At 42.5% G+C, this 19,594-nt stretch overlaps 1 protein-coding gene across 1 annotated transcript in view; it reads left to right on the forward strand.

Annotated features, from left to right (window-relative positions):
* The window catches only part of SCN8A (sodium voltage-gated channel alpha subunit 8), a 120,877-nt gene extending 102,416 nt beyond the window's left edge, over positions 1 to 18,461 (forward strand). The window contains exons 22-27 of the mRNA XM_054012525.1: positions 4,031 to 4,315; positions 4,827 to 4,880; positions 6,402 to 6,539; positions 8,008 to 8,112; positions 10,268 to 10,538; positions 11,651 to 18,461. Coding sequence (XP_053868500.1) covers positions 4,031 to 4,315; positions 4,827 to 4,880; positions 6,402 to 6,539; positions 8,008 to 8,112; positions 10,268 to 10,538; positions 11,651 to 12,798 — 2,001 coding nt within the window. The 3' untranslated portion in view covers positions 12,799 to 18,461. The remainder of the gene's footprint in view (positions 1 to 4,030; positions 4,316 to 4,826; positions 4,881 to 6,401; positions 6,540 to 8,007; positions 8,113 to 10,267; positions 10,539 to 11,650) is intronic.
* Positions 18,462 to 19,594: the final 1,133 nt, after the last annotated feature.

Here is a 19,594-nt window from a genome sequence, read left to right on the forward strand (position 1 = left end):
GAGAGGTTAATAATACTTCACCAGGGTGTTGAGAAGTTTAATTACTGTTTGTAAAGTGCTTTGAGATCCTTAGATGTAAGGCATTATACAAGTGCACGGTATTAATATGAAGTATCATTACTGGAAATGGCCTTTATCTGCTAAAACAGATTTCAGGTATCGACCATGTGTGTTTTTATCTTAACCTTTAGATGCTCATGGGACATTCGCCTGAACTGACACAATTGGAAAAATTAGTAGCCTTTCCACACTAAAACCTTGGCCCCGTTAACATTAACGACAAAACTCCCATTGACTTCAGTGGGGCCAGAATGTCACCTTAGCTTGGTTGAAAACTTGATCCTGTTAACATCATTTGGGTCATAATAAAGGTGTGAATTAAATATCAATATCCCCAAAGCTACAGATCATGTATTTCTAGAAGGATAGCCTTTAACTTAAATTCCTGGCCGAGATTCTTATAAAAAAGCGTGATTGTATGATTAAGACTTAAAATCCAGGTTGAGCGAAGATGGCTTGTGTGAACTATATGCTAAATACAAACAGGGTTGATTCCTCTCTGGGGCTATAATAATCTGCTTTGGTGGGTTTTTTTTCCCCCTTGCCACTAGGGCTTTTAGTTTAATGCTAAACAGTGGCTTACAAGCTACATAGCACAATCACAAAGGGTGACATTTGTTCCAGTGGCGCAAAGCCAGAGTGATCAGGCCTGGTTCATATGGAGTCTGGCAAAGTTAGGTGTCTAGAGCATCCCCTCCACAGCTGCTTCTCCAACGGACGGGTCCCCAGGACCTCACACTTTTGTGTACACTTCTCCCACAATGGACAAATGTGGAGTTTGTGTGGTATGTAGTCCTTCTGCACTAGGATGAATTTCAGCTAGATAGAACCAATTTGCCCCCTACTGCAACGTCAACACAATGTTCATTTTTTTTTTTTTTTGTCATTAGGACACGTGTTCTTTTGTTGTTAAAGTTTAATGCTAAAAAGTGGTTTATATAACGATATAACATGGTCACAGAGACTAGTATAATCAGAGAGAAAAAAGAACTAGTAGGAAGTCCATAGATAATAAATGGGATTTTAAAAAATAAATGTAAATCATGCTGGAGAGAATGATCCTCCCACCCCCCTGGAGATTTTGAATTGTATCTGGTGTGGAATCGAGAGATTCACACCCACTTAAAATTGGGAAACTGTTTCACTTCAGCAAAATTGATACAAAGGGGTTAACTGTAATTGTGCTACTTTGTAACCTTCTCCGTTCTTTTTTGTTCTGACTTTGAGAGAAGCGTACCAAAACAATCCCTCTGACCCCACGGCCAGTGATTTGAAATGCCTTTGCAAAGGAAACATTACAAGTAGTTCTTTGCTTTTCTCTACTCCATAGTAATCTGCATTTTAAAGAGCTTGCTCTGCTCTTAAATTATTCAGGAAGTATGACAGTAATGCTATGAAACATGCATGCACTTTTGTCAATTGCCAATGCACAGTCTGCACACAAAAGCCATGTTCCCTCTCTCAGATTTTTTGAAAGTTGGTTATGGTTATAATGATCAATTTAAACAGTGTAAGTTGATTCCATTTATTCAGGTAAATGATTACAGGAAGAGAGACCATTTGTCCAGTCAGCATACTTACTCTACAACTAGTCGGGGGTATATCAGCATGCCAATTTCTGAATAGTTTTAAAATACGGTAGGTGATCACTATGGTGTGTGCACTTAAGAATGGAGTGGAACAAAGGGGAGTAGGTAATTGGAAGGAAAGGTGTTGTGTATTTAGCATATATTTAAAGGACCTGATGCTGATCTCATACCCATGTAAGTCAGTGGACTTATGCTGGTGTAAAACTGATTAGCGATTAGTCTCAAGCCCTGTTCATCGTTGCAGGGAAAACGTCATTCAGTAGAAGTACATGTGTATTTAACCCTTTTGCTGCCACATTGCCAAGTTGATGGGGGCATCTAAAAGCTAAAATGGCATTCTGGTCAATTATTATGCTGAATTTAAATTATCTCTAGATTTTGTATTAAGTTATTCAGGGCTAGAGATGGGGCCAAGCCAAGAAGTTTGGAGTTGGATCTAAATTTCTGGGATGCGGCTCCAAGATTCTGGTTTCAGTCCATCTCTTTTTAGGACCAGTATAATTTTCAGTGAGCATTTATAGGGAAATCCCATTGGGTTACAGATGGAATCACTTCAGTCAGCGTGAAACACGACTAAATCACTACTAATTATTTTGTTACATAAAACGTTTAAACATGAAATAGTGAAGCAGAAAGCGACCAGTTTGAGATTCTGATTTAGACATGTCTCACCAGGGAGGTTAGCGTTCCATCATTTGTGACTGCTGAGACACTTGGGCATTTTGCATGAAATAACTGATAGAAGGGACTGGGGTCATTCAATATCTTAATTCCCCTAAGTGAGAGTAAGAGCATCCCAGGAGGTCGAATCACTAGCTTAATTTATCTTTTTTGCAGGGGAGGACTAAGAGGGCTGGCGTAGTGACTATTTACTACCTAGGGCATTTTCATTAACAGTGACTTCTTTTGAGGAACAGCTGTGATCTAGTGGTTTAAGGAAGAGCTGAAACTTGGGTTCTGTACCTGGCACTGATACCTCTATTTTGGGTGGGGAAACTGAGGCCCAGAAAGGCTAAATGACTTGCACAGGGTCAAGGCAGCCAGTTGGTGGCAGAGTCAGGAACAGAAGATCTGATTGCCAGTTCTGTGCTTAGGCCACCATCACCATTTCAGTGATAATGAAAATGCCTTAGGCAGCAAAAAGTCACAGCAACTCCCACCCCAATTGCCTTCCTGACTCTTTGTAAAATACCTTGAGACCTGCCTGAAAAGTGCTATGAGGAGTCCACATTGTTATTAATTATCATATATTTATTGCTTCTACCCTGAATTACAGAATGCCTGAAACCAGTGTGTTTACATAGAACTTTGATTAGTGTTCCTCTTTTGACACTAGATAGAAGAGATGAAACAGTTTAAAATTTTAATTTACTAAAGGAACCTAAAATAGGAGAATTGTAATAAAAGATTTAATACCCCACTGGCCTGGCTACATTAAAAGCATGAGAGCTTAAATTCTGCCATGTGTTTATCAGGAGAAGGCTTGGGGAAACACCGCTCCAAATTCCTGAAAGACTCAAATTAGGAAATGGTTAAAGAGACGAGCTGTGACCAAACAGCACACCGCTTCCTGTCTTATTTGCTGCAGTTTGGAGAAGGGAATATGGCTTTTCTTCTTCTTGAGCCTGCAAACCTGCATGCTCAGCTATTTGCCTGAGACAACGTGGTCGCCTTGCTTAGTCACAAATATTATCTTGATGTTTACACTGACTCATGGCTTAGTCTTAAGAGAGCAATTTTAGGGCTCGATCCTGCTCTCGTTGAAGTCAATGGCTCAGAATTCCCCACTGACCTCATTGGGAGCAGGAAGCGGGCCTGTAAGTGACCACAGCCTTGTTTTAAAGTGGGGAATGGCCATAAGGCCACTGGCTGATAAATTCCTCCAAATCCATGAGCAATGATCGCTTTGGACCTGGCTTTGAACAATTAGTCAGGTAGGAGTCTGTTGATTATTGTGAAGAGTTTGAGCCCAGCCTCACTCAGTAACATCATTTTTTCCCTTTGGCAATAAAAATTATTTAAAAGTAATTCTTGTACACATGCACACACAAACACACACCCACAAAAAAACCAAAGACAAAGTCAGCAGATCCAAAAAGAACTCGCCCTGTTTTTAAAATAAACAGGCTCTCAACAGATGAACATAAGAACAGCCATACTGGGTCAGACCAATGGTCCATCTAGCCCGGTATCCAGTGGGCTTCTAAACAGAACCTTTAGCCACTTGGAATAAATTCACTGCAAACGCTAGTCTAGACTAAAAGCCACGGATCTGTCAGTGGCCTCGCTTCCTATTCCCCCCGAAAAACAGCTGTATTGATGCTTGCTGCCTACTGTCTTCTGTTTTATACTAAAACTTTCTCCTGCCCCTTCCAACGCAGGTGGTTGTCAACGCCCTGGTTGGCGCTATCCCTTCCATTATGAATGTGTTGTTGGTCTGCCTTATCTTCTGGCTGATTTTCAGCATTATGGGGGTTAACCTGTTTGCTGGGAAATACCATTACTGCTTTAACGAGACATCTGAGGAGCGCTTCGACATAGAGATAGTTAACAACAGGACCGATTGTGAAGCATTGATGCCACCCAACTCCACTGAGATCCGATGGAAGAATGTGAAAATTAACTTTGACAATGTTGGGGCAGGATACCTGGCTCTTCTCCAAATTGTAAGTTTTGCCTTCCCCACCTCCCAGCCCACAGTAGATGTTAGATCTTCTAACAGACCATCTCCATCTCTGGGTTTTTCCCTCTTATGCCCCTAATTCAACACTCCCTTGACTTGAATGTGCATTGGATCAGGCCATGGAGCCTCGTTTTGACATAAGTTGCGCATTCGGCCCTGCCTGGGGTGCCTCTAACCCTCTATTCCCAGAGAGCTCTATCCAGTCTATTTAAAAAAACAAAACACTTTTTAATTATGCAATTTTTAAGACCCCACCAAACCCTGGATTTAATGAGGCAACAATAAAATGTCTTTAAAAATGTATATGAAGCTCTCCACTTCATGGAAAAAAAGGCAGCTTTAAATAAATTGCCCATAAAATCACAGAATTAAATAGTGCATTATAAAGGGAAAGCAAGAGAGCAAGTGAGACCTCTCCTCATGCAGTTCTGTACCACACGTCTAATCTACCCAGGCTCATTTCAAATAAAAGAATGTGTGGTTTTCTTCACTAGGCGACTTTCAAGGGCTGGATGGATATCATGTATGCAGCAGTAGATTCCAGAAAGGTAAATCACGTTCCTCGCCGCCCCTCTTCCAAAATTCCACTTCTTATTCTTAAGTTGGGTTTATTATTGTTTTTCTTTATTTGCTATAGTGATCATTAGGATGCATTTCCTGCAGTTCCAGCATTGTTATCCATTAAAGGATGTACTTGCATGGTGCCAGGGTACAGGAAACACCAATATTTTTTTTCTTTTTTTTTTTTTCTTCTTCTTAGTGTCAAGTAAAATGGGATTTGGAATTTAAAAAACTTTTTTTCAGTCAGTGATGGAACTCCAAATGTGCTGTCCTCAGAACCAGAAAATGAAACTCACTATAAAAAGAAACAGGAGAAAATGACTACTCTGATTTCACTGTTTCATGTTGAGTGAAAGACAAAAAGGCAAAAAGCATGAATGGGCGGGGGGGAGGGGGAGAGGGAGTATTTAAACAGTTTTTGTTTTCACTGTTTTCTCATCTGAGGTTCTTACTATTTTTAAATGCAAGATTTTAACCTTCACAGTGTGTGTTCCTGCCCTGATTTTATGGTTCCTCTCTGATTTGCAAATCACTATATATATTTTTGGGCCTGATTTTTACAGAAGTGCTGCGCACTCAAAACGCCAGTTGAAGTTGGTGGGAGCTGTGAGTGTGTCACACTTCCAAAAATCAGGCTTTTTCACTTTACTAATGAGTCGACGGTTGATAATGAGGTTCATTTAAGAAATTTGTGTATTACCATCAAAATGTTCTCCAGTTGCACTGAAGTGGGATTTAGGCCGGTGTTCTCGCCTAGGTCACTGGAAACTCCTTAAATCCAGAAAGATACTGAGGCTCCATAGTGAAATACATAACTGAGTCAGAGCTGTGACTAACCCTTCCCCCAAGTCCTGTCTCGGTAGGCACTGGCTTCAGTGCATAACCAGAGATGGGTTCTCTGGTGGCATTTTCTTGGTTGCTCCAAAGCCCTAGTTAGAAATCTGCAAAAGAGAGGGCTCCAGGGCTTAGTTATAGAACCTGTGTTGGGAAGGAGATAGCTCAGGATTAGTAAAAGATTTACAGATGCTTTCTCCTCTAGGTAACCAGCTCAAATCTGGCCCAGATTGGTTGTGATCATAAATTCATCCTATCTGATGGCTATTTGGTGCCCCCTCTGTGAAAAGATTTTGGGTGGGACTGGGTCCAGTTCCTGCTTATCACATCATAAAAACCACCATCCAAGCTGGCCGCTCGTTGCAGTCGGAAGGGTAAAGGTCTGAATGTAGGTGGAGACTGAACTCCTGTCTTCATCAGAGCTCCCCTGGGCTGTGCTGATGGGGAAACTTGTACTGGAGTTCTGCAGGTGAGCACATGCTGCCAGTCAGACACATTTCACCAGCACAAAATTAACCAAAAATAAAAAAAAAAAGGGGGTAGAAAAGTTCCAGAAGAGCCACATGCCACCTTCCTAGTCTAACACAGACACTTGAACTGAGACAACAGCTCTTTGTACCAATACTTTATACTGTCTTTGCAATGTCTGTTTCTCTCCCCATCCCTGTACTCAGCAAGAAGAGCAACCCAAGTACGAGGACAACATCTACATGTACATCTACTTTGTAATCTTCATCATCTTTGGCTCCTTTTTCACCCTGAACTTGTTTATCGGTGTCATCATTGATAACTTCAATCAACAAAAGAAAAAGATAGGTCCACTTTTTTTATTGGTTAAAGAGGCAGATCTGGGCTATTTGCAGGACAAAGAGATTAATGGATTTTAAGGTCAGGACACTCCTGCATAATGCCACCAAGGAACTTCACTCAGTGATTCTGCTCTTGAACCTCATCGCTTAGAACTTGGCAACGCAGACTGTTTGTGATTTTTAACAACCCTTATTGACTTGCCTCCAACACCTGTTTAAGGAAGGGGGCTGGGCAAATAAGTTGCAATAAAACAAGAACCAACTTAATCTTTGCCCAAACTTTAGTGAGGTTCAGAAAAGTTGTAGATTCCCCTAAACACACCTTGATTTTCATTCATGTCTCTACTTTCTAGTCATGTCTTTATTTCAGCCCTTCAATTCCAGCCAAGTGCAAAGCACTACACTTAGGAGAGAAAAATCAAATGCACAAATACAGAATGGAGAATAACTCGCTACGCAATAGTCCTGCAGAAAAGGATGTGGTGGGTTATCTTAGAATCATAGACTATCAGCGTTGGAAGGAACCTCAGGAGGTCATCTAGTCCAACCCCCTGCTCAAAGCAGGACCAATCCCCAACTAAATCATAGTTATAGTGGATCGATCACAAACTGACCAAGTCAACAGTGTGGTGCTCTATTCGACACGGGGAGGCTTGATCTAGAGAACTGTGCCCAGTTTTGGGCACCACACTTGAAGAAAGATGTGAACTAACTGGAGAGAGTCTAGAGGAGAGTGACAAAAATTACGTTAGAAAACCTGACCTATGAGGAAAGGTTGAAAGAATTGGGCATGCTTAGTCTAGAGAAAGCTGACTGGGATCATAATGTTCAAATATGTAAAAGGTTGTTATAAAGAGGACGGTCATCAATTGTTCTCCATATCTACTGAGGATAGAACAAGAAGTCATCAGCTCAGTTTGCAGGGAGATTAGGGAAAACTTATTATAGGATAAACCCTGGAACAGGCTACCTAGGGAGCTTGTGGAATTCCTGTCCTTTGAGGTTTTTAAGAACAGGTTAGACAAATACCTGTCAGGGATGGTCTAGATGTACTTAATCCTGCCTCGTTGTGGGGGATGGACGATATGACTTTGTGAGGTCCCTTCCAGCCCTATATTTCTGAGTCTATGAAATTCCATAAGAGAATGGAAGTGGGATATACCAGAAGTCTGTCCCCCTTTCTCAGCCACTCTCTCTGCCTCTTTCTTCTTTCATTCCAAGCCTGAAGTGAGGGAGTTCCACAGGTAAAGCAGCCGCCAAACTGGGTTAGCAGATGATCTGCAAGCCAGAGTAATTTGCAGAATAACTTCAATAATTTTGGGCTCTCGTGCAAATTATTTCTATCAAAAATAGTTACCACTAGTTTGCCCCACAGCATGTAGCCTGATAGCCGAGCCTGCACTGTGATCCCTTTCCCTTAATGTGCATGGACTGATTATAACCAGCTTTCTTTTCGCTTCTCCTCTTTTACTTTGGAGGTCAGGATATCTTCATGACAGAAGAGCAAAAGAAATACTACAATGCCATGAAAAAACTGGGCTCAAAGAAACCTCAGAAACCTATTCCCCGGCCTCTGGTAAGTGTGTGATTTAACGGGACCCAAAGGAACAATAACTATAGGGCTGATTTTCGACAGTGCTCAGCCCCCCCCCCCCCCCCCCACCATTGCCCATTGCTTTCAAGAGTCACTCTAGACTCCACACTGCGTTGTTATACTGCAGGTGTAATAATCCGAGAAAGCCATTATATGTCTGTCTTGATTTGCCAGCTGGAGCCAATCCTGAGAATTTAGCATCTGAGAGGAAGGATGGCCCAATGGTTTCAATGCTAGCCTAAAATTCAGGAGACCGGAGTTCAATTACTTGTTTTACACGGACTTCCTGTGGGGCCTTGGGCAGGTCACGTTAGTCTCTCAGTGCCTCTGCTCCCCATCTCTAAATGGGAATAATAGCACTGGCCTTCAAGGCTCTCAGCAAAGAGCATGGATATGCTGGTGGTAAGATTTTGGCAGCCTGTAGCACTGGTAATTACATTTCATTACAATTACTTTGTACTGGGCAAACTGGTTGAAACTATAGTAAAGAACAAAATTGTCAGACACATAAATGAACATAATTTGTTGGGGAAGAGTCAACATGGTTTTTGTAAAGGGAAATCATGTCTCCAGAATCTTCTAGAATTATTTGAGGGGGTCAACAAGCACGTGGACAAGGGGGATCCAATGGATATAGTGTATTTAGATTTTCAGAAAGCCTTTGACAAAGTCCCTCACCAAAGGCTCTTAAGCAAAGTAAGCCGTCATGGGACAAGAGGGAATGTCCTCTCATGGATTGGTAACTGGCTAAAAGATAGGAAAAGGTAGGAATAAATGGTCAGTTTTCCAAATGGAGAGAGGTAAATAGTGGTGTCCCCCAGGGGTCTTTACTGGGCCCAGTTCTATTCAACATATTAATAAATGATCTGGTAAAAGGGGTAAACAGTGAGGTGGCAAAATTTGCAGATGATACAAAACCACTCAAGAAAGTTAAGTCCCAGGCAGACTGCGAAGAGCTACAAAAGGATCTCTCAAAACTGGGTGACTGGGCAACCAAATGGCAGATGAAATTTCATGTTGATAAATTCAAAGTAATGCACATTGGGAAACATAATCCCAACTATATATATAAAATGATGGGATCTAAATTAGCTGTTACTACTCAAGAAAGAGACCTTGGAGTCATTGTGGATAGTTCCCTGAAATCATCCACTCAGTGTGCAGCGGCAGTCAAAAAAGCAAACAGAACGTTGGGAATCATTAAGAAAGGGATAGATAATAAGACAGAAAATATCATATTGCCTCTATATAAATCCACGGTACGCCCACATCTTGAATACTGTGTGCAGATGTGGTCACCTCATCTCAAAAAAGATATACTGGAATTGGAAAAGGTTCAGAAAAGGGCAACAAAAATGATTAGGGGTATGAATAGGGGTGCCATATGAGGAGAGATTAATAAGACTGGGACTTTTCAGCTTGGAAAAAAGATGACTAAGGGGGATCTGATAGACCTCTATAAAATCATGACTGGTGTGGAGAAAGTAAATAAGGAAGTGTTATTTACTTCTTCTCATAACACAAGAACTAGGGGTCACCAAATGAAATTAATAGGCAGCAGGTTTAAAACAAACAAAAGGAAGTATTTTTTTCACACAACGCACAGTCAAGCTGTGGAACTCCTTGCCAGAGGATGTTGAGAAGGTCAAGACTATAACAGAGTTCAAAAAAGAACTAGATAACTTTATAGAGGATAGGTCCATCAATGGCTATTAGCCAGGATGGGTAGGGATGGTGTCCCTAGCCCCTGTTTGCCAGAAGCTGGGAGTGGGTGATGGGGGATGGATCACTTGATGATTACCTGTTCTGGTCATTCCCTCCGGGGCACCTGGCATTGGCCACTGTCGGAAGACCAGATACTGGGCTAGATGGACCTTTGGTTTGACCCAATATGATCGTTCTTATGCTCTGGGGTGTAAATTGATCATATGTTGGAAAGCCGGCATTTTCTCCCAAGTCTGTAGACACTGGAATAGTGAGTAGAGCCTCCCAAAAGAGGGATACTAGGCTTGGTAGATCTCTGGCAAATTGTGTCCCTTTATCTAACTGATAGATTTGTTTGTTAGCAGTCCTTGCTAAACCTTTTCTCTGTGTGTGTTTCCCCTCTCCCATACATGGCTCCTCTCCTGTAATGCAGAACAGCATCCAAGGAGCTGTCTTTGACTTTGTCACTCAGCAAGCATTCGATATATTCATCATGATGCTCATCTGCTTCAACATGGTGACCATGATGGTGGAAACAGACACACAGAGTAACCGCATGTCAGACATCCTGTGGTGGATCAACCTGGTGTTTGTCATCCTCTTCACCTGTGAGTGCGTGCTGAAGATGTTTGCCTTGCGACACTATTATTTCACCATTGGATGGAACATTTTTGACTTCGTGGTTGTGATTTTGTCTGTTGTGGGTAAGTGGAGTAGCTAGTGGAAGTTTGCACATTGGATAAGGTTGTCTTCACTAGAAGTAGGTGTCTGCAGGATGGTGTGAAATGGAATGTGACCCTGTAGTTAAAGAGGAAGACACTGGAGTCAGGAATCCTGAGTTTTATTTCTAGCTCTGGGAGGAGAGCCTGATCTAGTAGTTCAAGCAAAAGGTTGGGAGTCAAGACTGGTGTTTCCTGGCTGTGCCACTCGCTCACTGCATAGAACTGGGTAAAACACTTTTCCATGCCTCACTTTCCCACTATAAACCAGGAATATAGCCTGCTTCTCAGGGGTATTATGAGGCTTAATTAATTAATGCTTATAAACTACTCAGAGACTGGCATACTCTAGTGCCTCTAGTCAAAGTATTATTCATTTTTTGTCCTCAATCAATGAGGGATTTACAGCTTCTGGATTCCAGTTTGGGTTGGAATTAATGGTGAAACTGGGCTCCTGGAATTCACTTTTTGTTTTCAGAGTGGTATTTCTTTTATGGCAAATGCATAAATTACTCCAGAGTCACTTGAAAGATGGTGTTCACCCTACTGGAAAAGTCCCCATATCTTTGGACTAACCTGGCTCAAAGCATAGAGATTGTCCTTCAGCCCCAATTGGAGCCAGCTTTGTCTCTGTCTCTTGGGCCCAGTTCCATTGATTTCTATGAAAGTTAGGAGCCTAAATACCTTTGAGGCTCTGGGCCTTAGTTTTTAAAATTAATCTTGCAATAGAATGTGGGCCCATAGGCAAATACAGTGTGGGCTCTATATAGATCCTCTTCTCCAGATCTCTTTCATTTAGTGCGAATAATAATTTTTGCCCCTTAAGATCCAGGGGATGAACAACCAAGGAAACACAAGTCCAAATGCCTTCATGCCCTTGAACCTTAAAATCCCAAGAAGTGCCAGTTTCAGGTCCTAGCTGTCTAAATGTGGCCCCCCAAAATTGAGGCATGTAGAACAAGAGGTCCCTTGTGGAAGTTTGAGCCAACTTTTCTGTGCTAGCACTGCCAGTGTTCCCTTGCCTGGTTCTGGTAAACAATGGAGACTGCAGGCATTTAAGTTGGGTTATAACATCTTCCCCCTGCCCTCTTCTTTAGGAATGTTCCTGGCTGATATCATTGAGAAGTATTTTGTGTCGCCCACTCTCTTCCGAGTCATCCGACTGGCCCGTATTGGCCGCATCCTGCGTCTGATCAAAGGGGCCAAGGGGATCCGCACCCTGCTTTTTGCCTTAATGATGTCCTTGCCTGCCTTGTTCAACATCGGCCTCTTGCTGTTCCTGGTCATGTTTATTTTCTCCATCTTTGGCATGTCGAACTTCGCCTACGTAAAGCATGAGGCCGGTATAGACGACATGTTCAACTTTGAGACCTTCGGCAACAGCATGATCTGTTTGTTCCAGATCACCACCTCGGCTGGCTGGGATGGCTTGTTGTTGCCTATCCTGAACCGGCCGCCGGACTGCGACCTAGATAAGGAGCATCCTGGGAGCAGCTTCAAGGGAGATTGTGGTAACCCCTCCGTGGGGATCTTTTTCTTCGTCAGCTACATCATCATCTCCTTTCTGATTGTGGTGAACATGTACATCGCTATTATTCTGGAGAACTTCAGTGTGGCCACGGAGGAGAGTGCTGACCCGCTGAGTGAGGACGACTTCGAAACCTTCTATGAGATCTGGGAGAAGTTTGACCCTGATGCCACACAGTTCATTGAGTACTGCAAGCTGGCAGACTTTGCCGATGCTTTGGAGCACCCACTCCGTGTCCCTAAGCCTAACACTATTGAACTCATTGCCATGGACTTGCCTATGGTAAGCGGGGACAGAATCCACTGCCTGGACATCCTGTTTGCCTTCACCAAGCGTGTGCTGGGGGACAGTGGGGAGCTGGACATCCTGAGGCAGCAGATGGAAGAAAGGTTTGTGGCGTCTAACCCTTCCAAAGTGTCTTATGAGCCCATCACGACCACGCTCCGGCGCAAGCAGGAAGACGTCTCGGCAGTGGTTATCCAACGGGCTTACAGGGTTCGCTTAGCAAAAAGGGGCTTTATTTGCAGGAAGTCTGCCTCTACTAAGCTGGAAAACGGAGGAACAAATCGGGAGAAAAAAGAAGGCACCCCATCCACCGCATCCCTCCCATCCTATGACAGTGTAACTAAACCTGAAAAGGAGAAACAGCTGCGGGTGGAGGAAGGAAGACGAGAACGAGCAAAAAGACAAAAAGATTTAAAGGAATCCAAGTGTTGAGACAAACAAAAATATGTTGTACAAATTTTAAAAAATTTGCAAGCGAAAAGATTGTTTACAAACTTCACAAAATATATCAATACGGAACAGCTAAGGAGACACCTGAAGATCTTATACCAAACATAGTCTGCTTATTGTGTGACAAAGTTGCATCTAAAAGCAGTGACCTACCGCCTGTTTAAAGGACCCTTCTAAATGAACATTTAAAAAGGAAAAAAAGGATTTTCTATTGTTTGGGCAGGTGGCTACTGCATGTTCCACATCAATCAATGCAACTTGGGACAAACAAGCAAAATAAAAAACACACACACACACTAAAAAACAAAACCCGCTGCTTGGATTAATATATCTCCCAAAGCAGCCAAAAATTGATTATTTTCTCATTTTGTTGATTTTCAAAAGAAAACCCAGAAGTCACAATGTTAAAGGGTTTGTTTGTTCATGCAAAACTAATGTGCATTCCTGCATTTAGTTAAGCAGCAAAAAAAAAAAAAAAAGGCAAAATAAAAACTGAACAAAAAAGAAACAAAACACCACCCATTTAGCCCATGCCATTTGATTGTCATAGTTTATTTGGTATTTATTATCTTGCATACTACTTTCTACATGGGCTTTACTTGGTTTGGGAGATGGGGTAATCAGGTATCTTCAGCCTGGAAACTTGCTCAGGCTGATTTAAAAAAAAAATGTGCTTGTTCAATGCATAGAAATGATTTGCATGATGGCATGCTGTGACCAGGAATCATGCATGAAGAATCATTAAACCACAAGACACTCAATACTCTTCCACAACAGTTGGTTAAGCCATAAGTTCAAGGCACTCCACTGACTAACACACACTGTATTTGGAGGTTAACCTTAAATATAATCATGCCCTTCACCAATATTTACCAATTTGTAACAATCTCTTTCATACACCCTCCAGTAGGAAAAAAATGAAACAAGCAGATGAAATTTGTGTGTGTGTGTGTGTATGTTTAACAACCTGTCATTTCCATACAGCCATCTTTTGCACATTTAAACAAATAATAATCAGACAGAAAGAAAAACCTAAATATCGCTTTGGATCCCATCTGAGGAGAGAATATAATATTCCAGAATGGCACTGCAAAACCAAAATCTAGGGCTTAAAAAATACCAGTCAACAAGGTCATTTGTATCCTGTAATATTAATTATTATTCAGCCGCCATACTGCGGCAGGCACTTTTTAGTGTAGAGAGAACAGTGCTCTGTAGGAAATAGCATATTGTCTCTGCAGGTGCAATTTTGGGAACTTGGATAAAGCAAAGGGGACGTGTAACTCACAGCGTTTTCATAGATTCTAGGACTGGAAGGGACCTCGAGAGGTCCAGTTTAATTGTGTCCCATGTTCATCAGAGTTGTTGCTTTCTTGGGGTGGCAGCGGGGGCTGAGACCAGGTGGATTTGTGAAACTCTGAAGTCTTCTTTATGTTCTTCCATCATTACTACTTTTTGCAGCTTGCACTTTGATGCTCCATGGTTTTCCTTGCTTCTGTAGCCACAAGGTTTTAAAACAAAGTGGAACATATTACAGTTGACAATAAAATAGCAATGTGACATGGGGCACGGTGCTGAAGACCAGGTGTCTGATGTCATGTGCCTTCACCTTCTTTCTGTTTCATCTGTTGTCATACTGTAGTAACTAAAAGGTCCTGCAGATTTGGGTAGACACTAGAGCTACCTCTCAACTAGTCTGATCACTGAGTGGTAAATCATTCTGTGGGAATGTCACCAGGAAAGCTCAAACTTTTGTGTTTCTTCATAAGGATATGAGACCCTTTAATATTCTGTTTCAGTGTCCTCCTCAATCAATAAGCCAGCTGTCAGTCACCACTCTAGGTGGTATTTTCTCAAAGCAACCTTGGGAAATAGATCTTGCCAATTGGAAAAGGTAGCGATGCACTGAAACAAGACTGTTTTCCAGCTGCAGCTTGTGTACTGGTTAGTGTTACATTTTGAAAGGGGGGGGGGGTGATGACATTACTGCATTGAATTTGTAATATAGAATGAAGAGAAACAGGATGGCTGAATGTAGACCAAATAAAATGTATCTTTAAAAGGGCAAAAATAAGACAGCAGAACTTTTTAGATGATAGGAGGCAGTTTAGTTTGTATAATCTCACAACCCAGATGACAAGTGTCACTTAAAAACAAATGCTATTTGACAGACATCTGTGCCAAGTTGGACTGTATAAATGCATAGTCTAGCCCTTATGATGTCAGTGGAGGAGTTCTTCTGTACTGGTGAACACAACAAAGGACCATTTCAACCCTGTTAGATTTACCCCACTTACTACTAGGCTATGGTGTATAATAAAGATGAAAACTACATACATATGTACAGGCTACATTGTAAACAGCACAAAAAAAGCTGAAAAGTGTGGTTGAACTTTTTAAGAAAATATTATAAATACTGTAATATATCAGTTTATTTTATCGGCATGCCTTTTTATAAATACAAAAATTAAATAGAACGGCGTCTGGCTTATGCCATTGTCCATGTTTATTTTTAATTTTTAAAATATTTTCCTTAGATTTTTAGATGTTGTCAGCCAATGTATATTCCCTACCCCCCCCCCCAAAAAAAACAACAACCCTACACCCCAAAACAGATAACAAGAAAAGCTTTAGTGCAAATTACCTTTACAATGACAAATATTTTTGTCATTCTAATGTGCAATAAGTTCTCTGACCATTTCTATGCAAGATTTGGCTAAATTACATAATTGTTCTTAAGTTGGGCTATCAATCTGTATGTGAAGGATGGTACATTTACTGCTCGTGCTGGCAACTTCATTGAACTACTGGAGTCATTTTAAGTAAGACTTTTCTGCGATCTCTCTCTCTCTCTCTCTCTTTAACAGTTAAACTATTTATCAGTCTCTATTGAATACAAAGGCCATCAGTCTTGCTGAAAAATAAAATGAACAATTTCTCCAACTGTTCAGGGACAGCAGAGTCCATCCTCCTGCTCAATTGAAAATTTCCTTTTTTTTTTGTTTTATTTTTAAACTTTTCCTTTTTGTAGCAAATATCCCTCAGCCACAGTTCACAGGGTGCTGAGAGAATTGTTCTGCATCTTTGGGAACCTTCACACAGTGAGGCTGGAAAGGAAGCTTTGGTCTGAAATGAAGCGGTCTGGATAGCTTCATACACCATATCATTGCATAGAAATGCAGATACAGTGTGTGTGGGGGGGTGTTTTGGGGGGTTTTTTGTAGTAAAGTCCTTGGTGTGGAATTTTTTATTCCAGATTCAGGGTTGTGGGAATAAAACAATAGGCTGCTGTTGGATTAAAATGCCAAAAGAGTTAGGCTGTAACAAGTGGTTCCCCCTTCCTTCCGCCCCCCAGGACGTGTAAAATCCTCCCTGTTGTTTTGGTTCATTTATTACCCTGTTCTTAAAAGGGCTGGGGGGGGAAGAAATATCAGTTCAAGTTGCTTTACTCACTTTTCTGGTCTGTTTTCACTTAAAAAAAAACATACAAATGCTAATGTGGAAGAATAAGAAAAAAAAATAAAACCATGAGCTGATGTAGTCGAGGTCACACCCAAACTTTTGCATTATTTAGTTTTCTGTTGCAACAAATGTTAAAACTGTGCCAGACCAACACTGAAGACCAGCACATTAGAGGTTGCATGGTGGCTCATCCTGCTCTAACCCAAACATGATTAAAAATTACATTACTATAATCCAAAAGAAAAATGAAATAAACAAGGTAAGGGACTCTTAGTGTCCATTTATTTGACTGGTTTCCCCCTCCTCACCCCATTCTTGCTGGGTTCCTTTTTTTTTTAAAGTGTATAAAAGTGGCACAAGACCGACTTAACTTGTGTTGCGGGGGAAGCTAGTGGAAGTCGTTTTGTTCCTGTTTTTAATGTTCACCGTGAGAGATTTGTGGCCTGTAGTGGCTCTTTGCTGGTATCTAGCAGACAGGTCGCTCTTAGTGCCAGTCCGCAGCCCCCTTGGCATTTTCATCAGCGGTTACTGCTTTGATTGGGCACAGTGACTGCAGCATGTTGATAGCAGCTGAGCAGGTTGGTGGCCTTTGTGAGGCCAAGTGGTGGCTTTTGGTTCATATCTTAGTGAAGGCATCACGGAAAACACCATCAAAACCGGCCCCTAGTCACTGGTAGGCTCAACGGAAGCTAAAGATTGACGGTTCTGCAGCCCCCTCGTGCTCCTGGGTGTAGGGAACGCTTGCTCTGGCAAGGTGCAGGAAACTTTAGTCTGCAGCACTCTCAGTCCAAGCCGTTCACTTTTTAAAAGACATAAGCCCAAATTGTACAGAATACGTGACCTCCCCAAGCATCCACCAGCATACCTGACATCCCCCACAAAGCTAGCAAGGGTGAGGCAGGATCGCTGCAGCAGCAGCAGAAGGGAGAGAACCCCGATGCTCCTGTCACTTGAGAAACTCCATTAAGGGTAAGCCATAGGGGAGCCTGTGAGGCAGCTGAGGGTTGCTGAATCCATTCAGTGGAGCGCAGTAGTACTCCTACACTGTTGCCTCTTTGGTCAGCGTCCCTTTGTACACTTTTTTTCTTTCCAATTGAAGGGCAAGGTAGTGCGTTAGCTTCATGTGCTAATTATGTCTCGCTGGAGGCCAGGTTTTGAGTCAAAATAGTTGCAAGTCAAATCATGTAGGTGTTAATTTAAAATACTTCTCCCTGCAAAGAACAGAAACCAGACCAACCCAGAACTCTGATTCCCTAACATGGGTCAGTCTCTGGTCAAGAAAGCCTGGTACTGGACTAGCTGTGGGTACTACAAGCCAGGATTGTGGGGCATTACATGAACTTGGTGGGAAGCTTGCACAAGACCTGTCTGTGCTGTACTGCACCTGGATTTGACAGCCACTTTCAAAAAAGAATGCTAAACAAATTACCAAAAAAGTTAAAGGAGGAGAAAAAATCTTCAAAATTTGCCCTTTGCAAGTTTGTTGCATGTTGTGATTTTATAGAGAGGTGTGTGTGTGTATGTGTGCGTGCGTATGGAGGGTGTATTCTGCATAGGTGAGGTGAGGAGTGGTGTCCAGTGGCTAGAGCAGGAGACTGGGAATCAGGACTCCTGGGTTCTATTTCCAGCTCTACCGCTGACATGTTGTGTGACCTTGGACAAATCACTTAACCTCTCTGTGCCTCAGTTGTACCCATCTGTCAAATGGGTGTATAATTACCTACCTCACAGGGGTGTTGTGAGGCTCAATTAGTTAACATTTGTAAAGTGCTATTTAGATGTGCACAGTAGAATCACGGACTAAGGGGGAAATGAGATGGTACCATAAATGCTGCTAAATGCGTCATTTTTAAACTGCACTGCTCCAGTGAACCCAGCTTCTTAACAACGATCAGGGCAAAGATTTTCTTCCTTTTACTTTGCTTATGGGACTTGTTCTGGATACTGTGTTCATTTCCCCCCCTCCCCATGCTGTATTAGCCTTCCCCTTTCACCCGCCCCAGATTTTGTTCCCTGTTCCGTTTTCCATGAAGAAAGGAGGAGGAAATAATTGGTGTTTTGGAGAGCGGGGTAGTGAAAGAATGTGGGCTGGAAGTCTGAGAGTCTGAATTTTGATTTCCTTTGTACTGTACATCTTTTTACTTTGGAATTTGCAATAAAAAGGTATGTCCATCTTGTTTTAACCTCTTCTCTTGCATGACCTGTCACACTGTCACCCTTCAGCCGCGGCTGGCATGGCCCTGCATAACCAACACCCCAGAGAAACCTGGAGTTTACATGGTGCTCACTGCTGCAGACTAGGGGAAAAGCTGGATGGCCCTTCAAATGGATTGCAGGAGGAGGTGCTTATAGGCCCATGCCAAAGAGAGTATGCTCTACCTCTGCTATTACCTCAGCTGCCAAAATGTCCCGTTGTCTCCTCCCCCCTGCTTGCACTGAAGTCAAACTGTACAGGAGGCACTGAGCACTTTGCAGGATCAGATTCAAACTGGCTTCATGTACTTTATTTAAATACACAGGCCCTGTGGGCCACAAGAGAGAGCTGGCAGTTGGATGCAGCTGTGATAGATTCTGTGCCTGGCTCTCCTGCTGGATTGCTATGGGACCTTGGATCTGTCACTTCCCCCTTCTGTGCCTCTGTTTCCCCTTCTTTGAGCTGGGTTAGTGAGCCTGACTTCCTTTGTAATGAAGCACCATGGGCATGATCTTTGCAACCATGAAAGTCAATGGGTTGGAGTTTTAAAAATAAATCTTTCCTTCAAACCTGCACTGAGCTACCGCAGTCCCCCTCATGAAGAAAAGCCTCTAGTGTTACACCCCTAAGAACAGCAGCCCCCCTGCCTCCGGCACAGGGGCACACGGGGCCATTCTGCTCCACAGGCTGGGTGAAATCCCTGTATTTTACTCAAGCTGGTGCAGCAGCGGGGGATTAGGTGGTGAATGGCAACTGGATGCCCTCTCCCCCCCACACACCCATCCAGCGTTGCAACCTGCTTGTCAAGCATGGTGGCTTGGTCAGAGGGAGGGTGCAAAATGCTGCAGCATGCGGGGTGGGGTGGTAGGGCAGATGCATGATGACAGCTAGGCGTGTGGCTGGAAGGTTTCTTGCTCTGACAATTCCAAGTAGCCTCTACAGCCAACCCCTTCAAAGCATGAATGTGGGCCACTTGACCTAAAAGGATTTAGATGCATCAGACCTTAGAGGGGGACAAGCCAACAGTCCCAGCAGTAGAACAAGATGTCTCTCACACACACACACACTCTCTCTCTCTCTAAATGTGTTTTGCCAACATGTCCCAGCGTTAGTGGTTTTATG

This window comes from Malaclemys terrapin, chromosome 23, assembly GCF_027887155.1.
Source record: "Malaclemys terrapin pileata isolate rMalTer1 chromosome 23, rMalTer1.hap1, whole genome shotgun sequence".
Lineage (NCBI taxonomy): Eukaryota > Metazoa > Chordata > Testudines > Emydidae > Malaclemys > Malaclemys terrapin.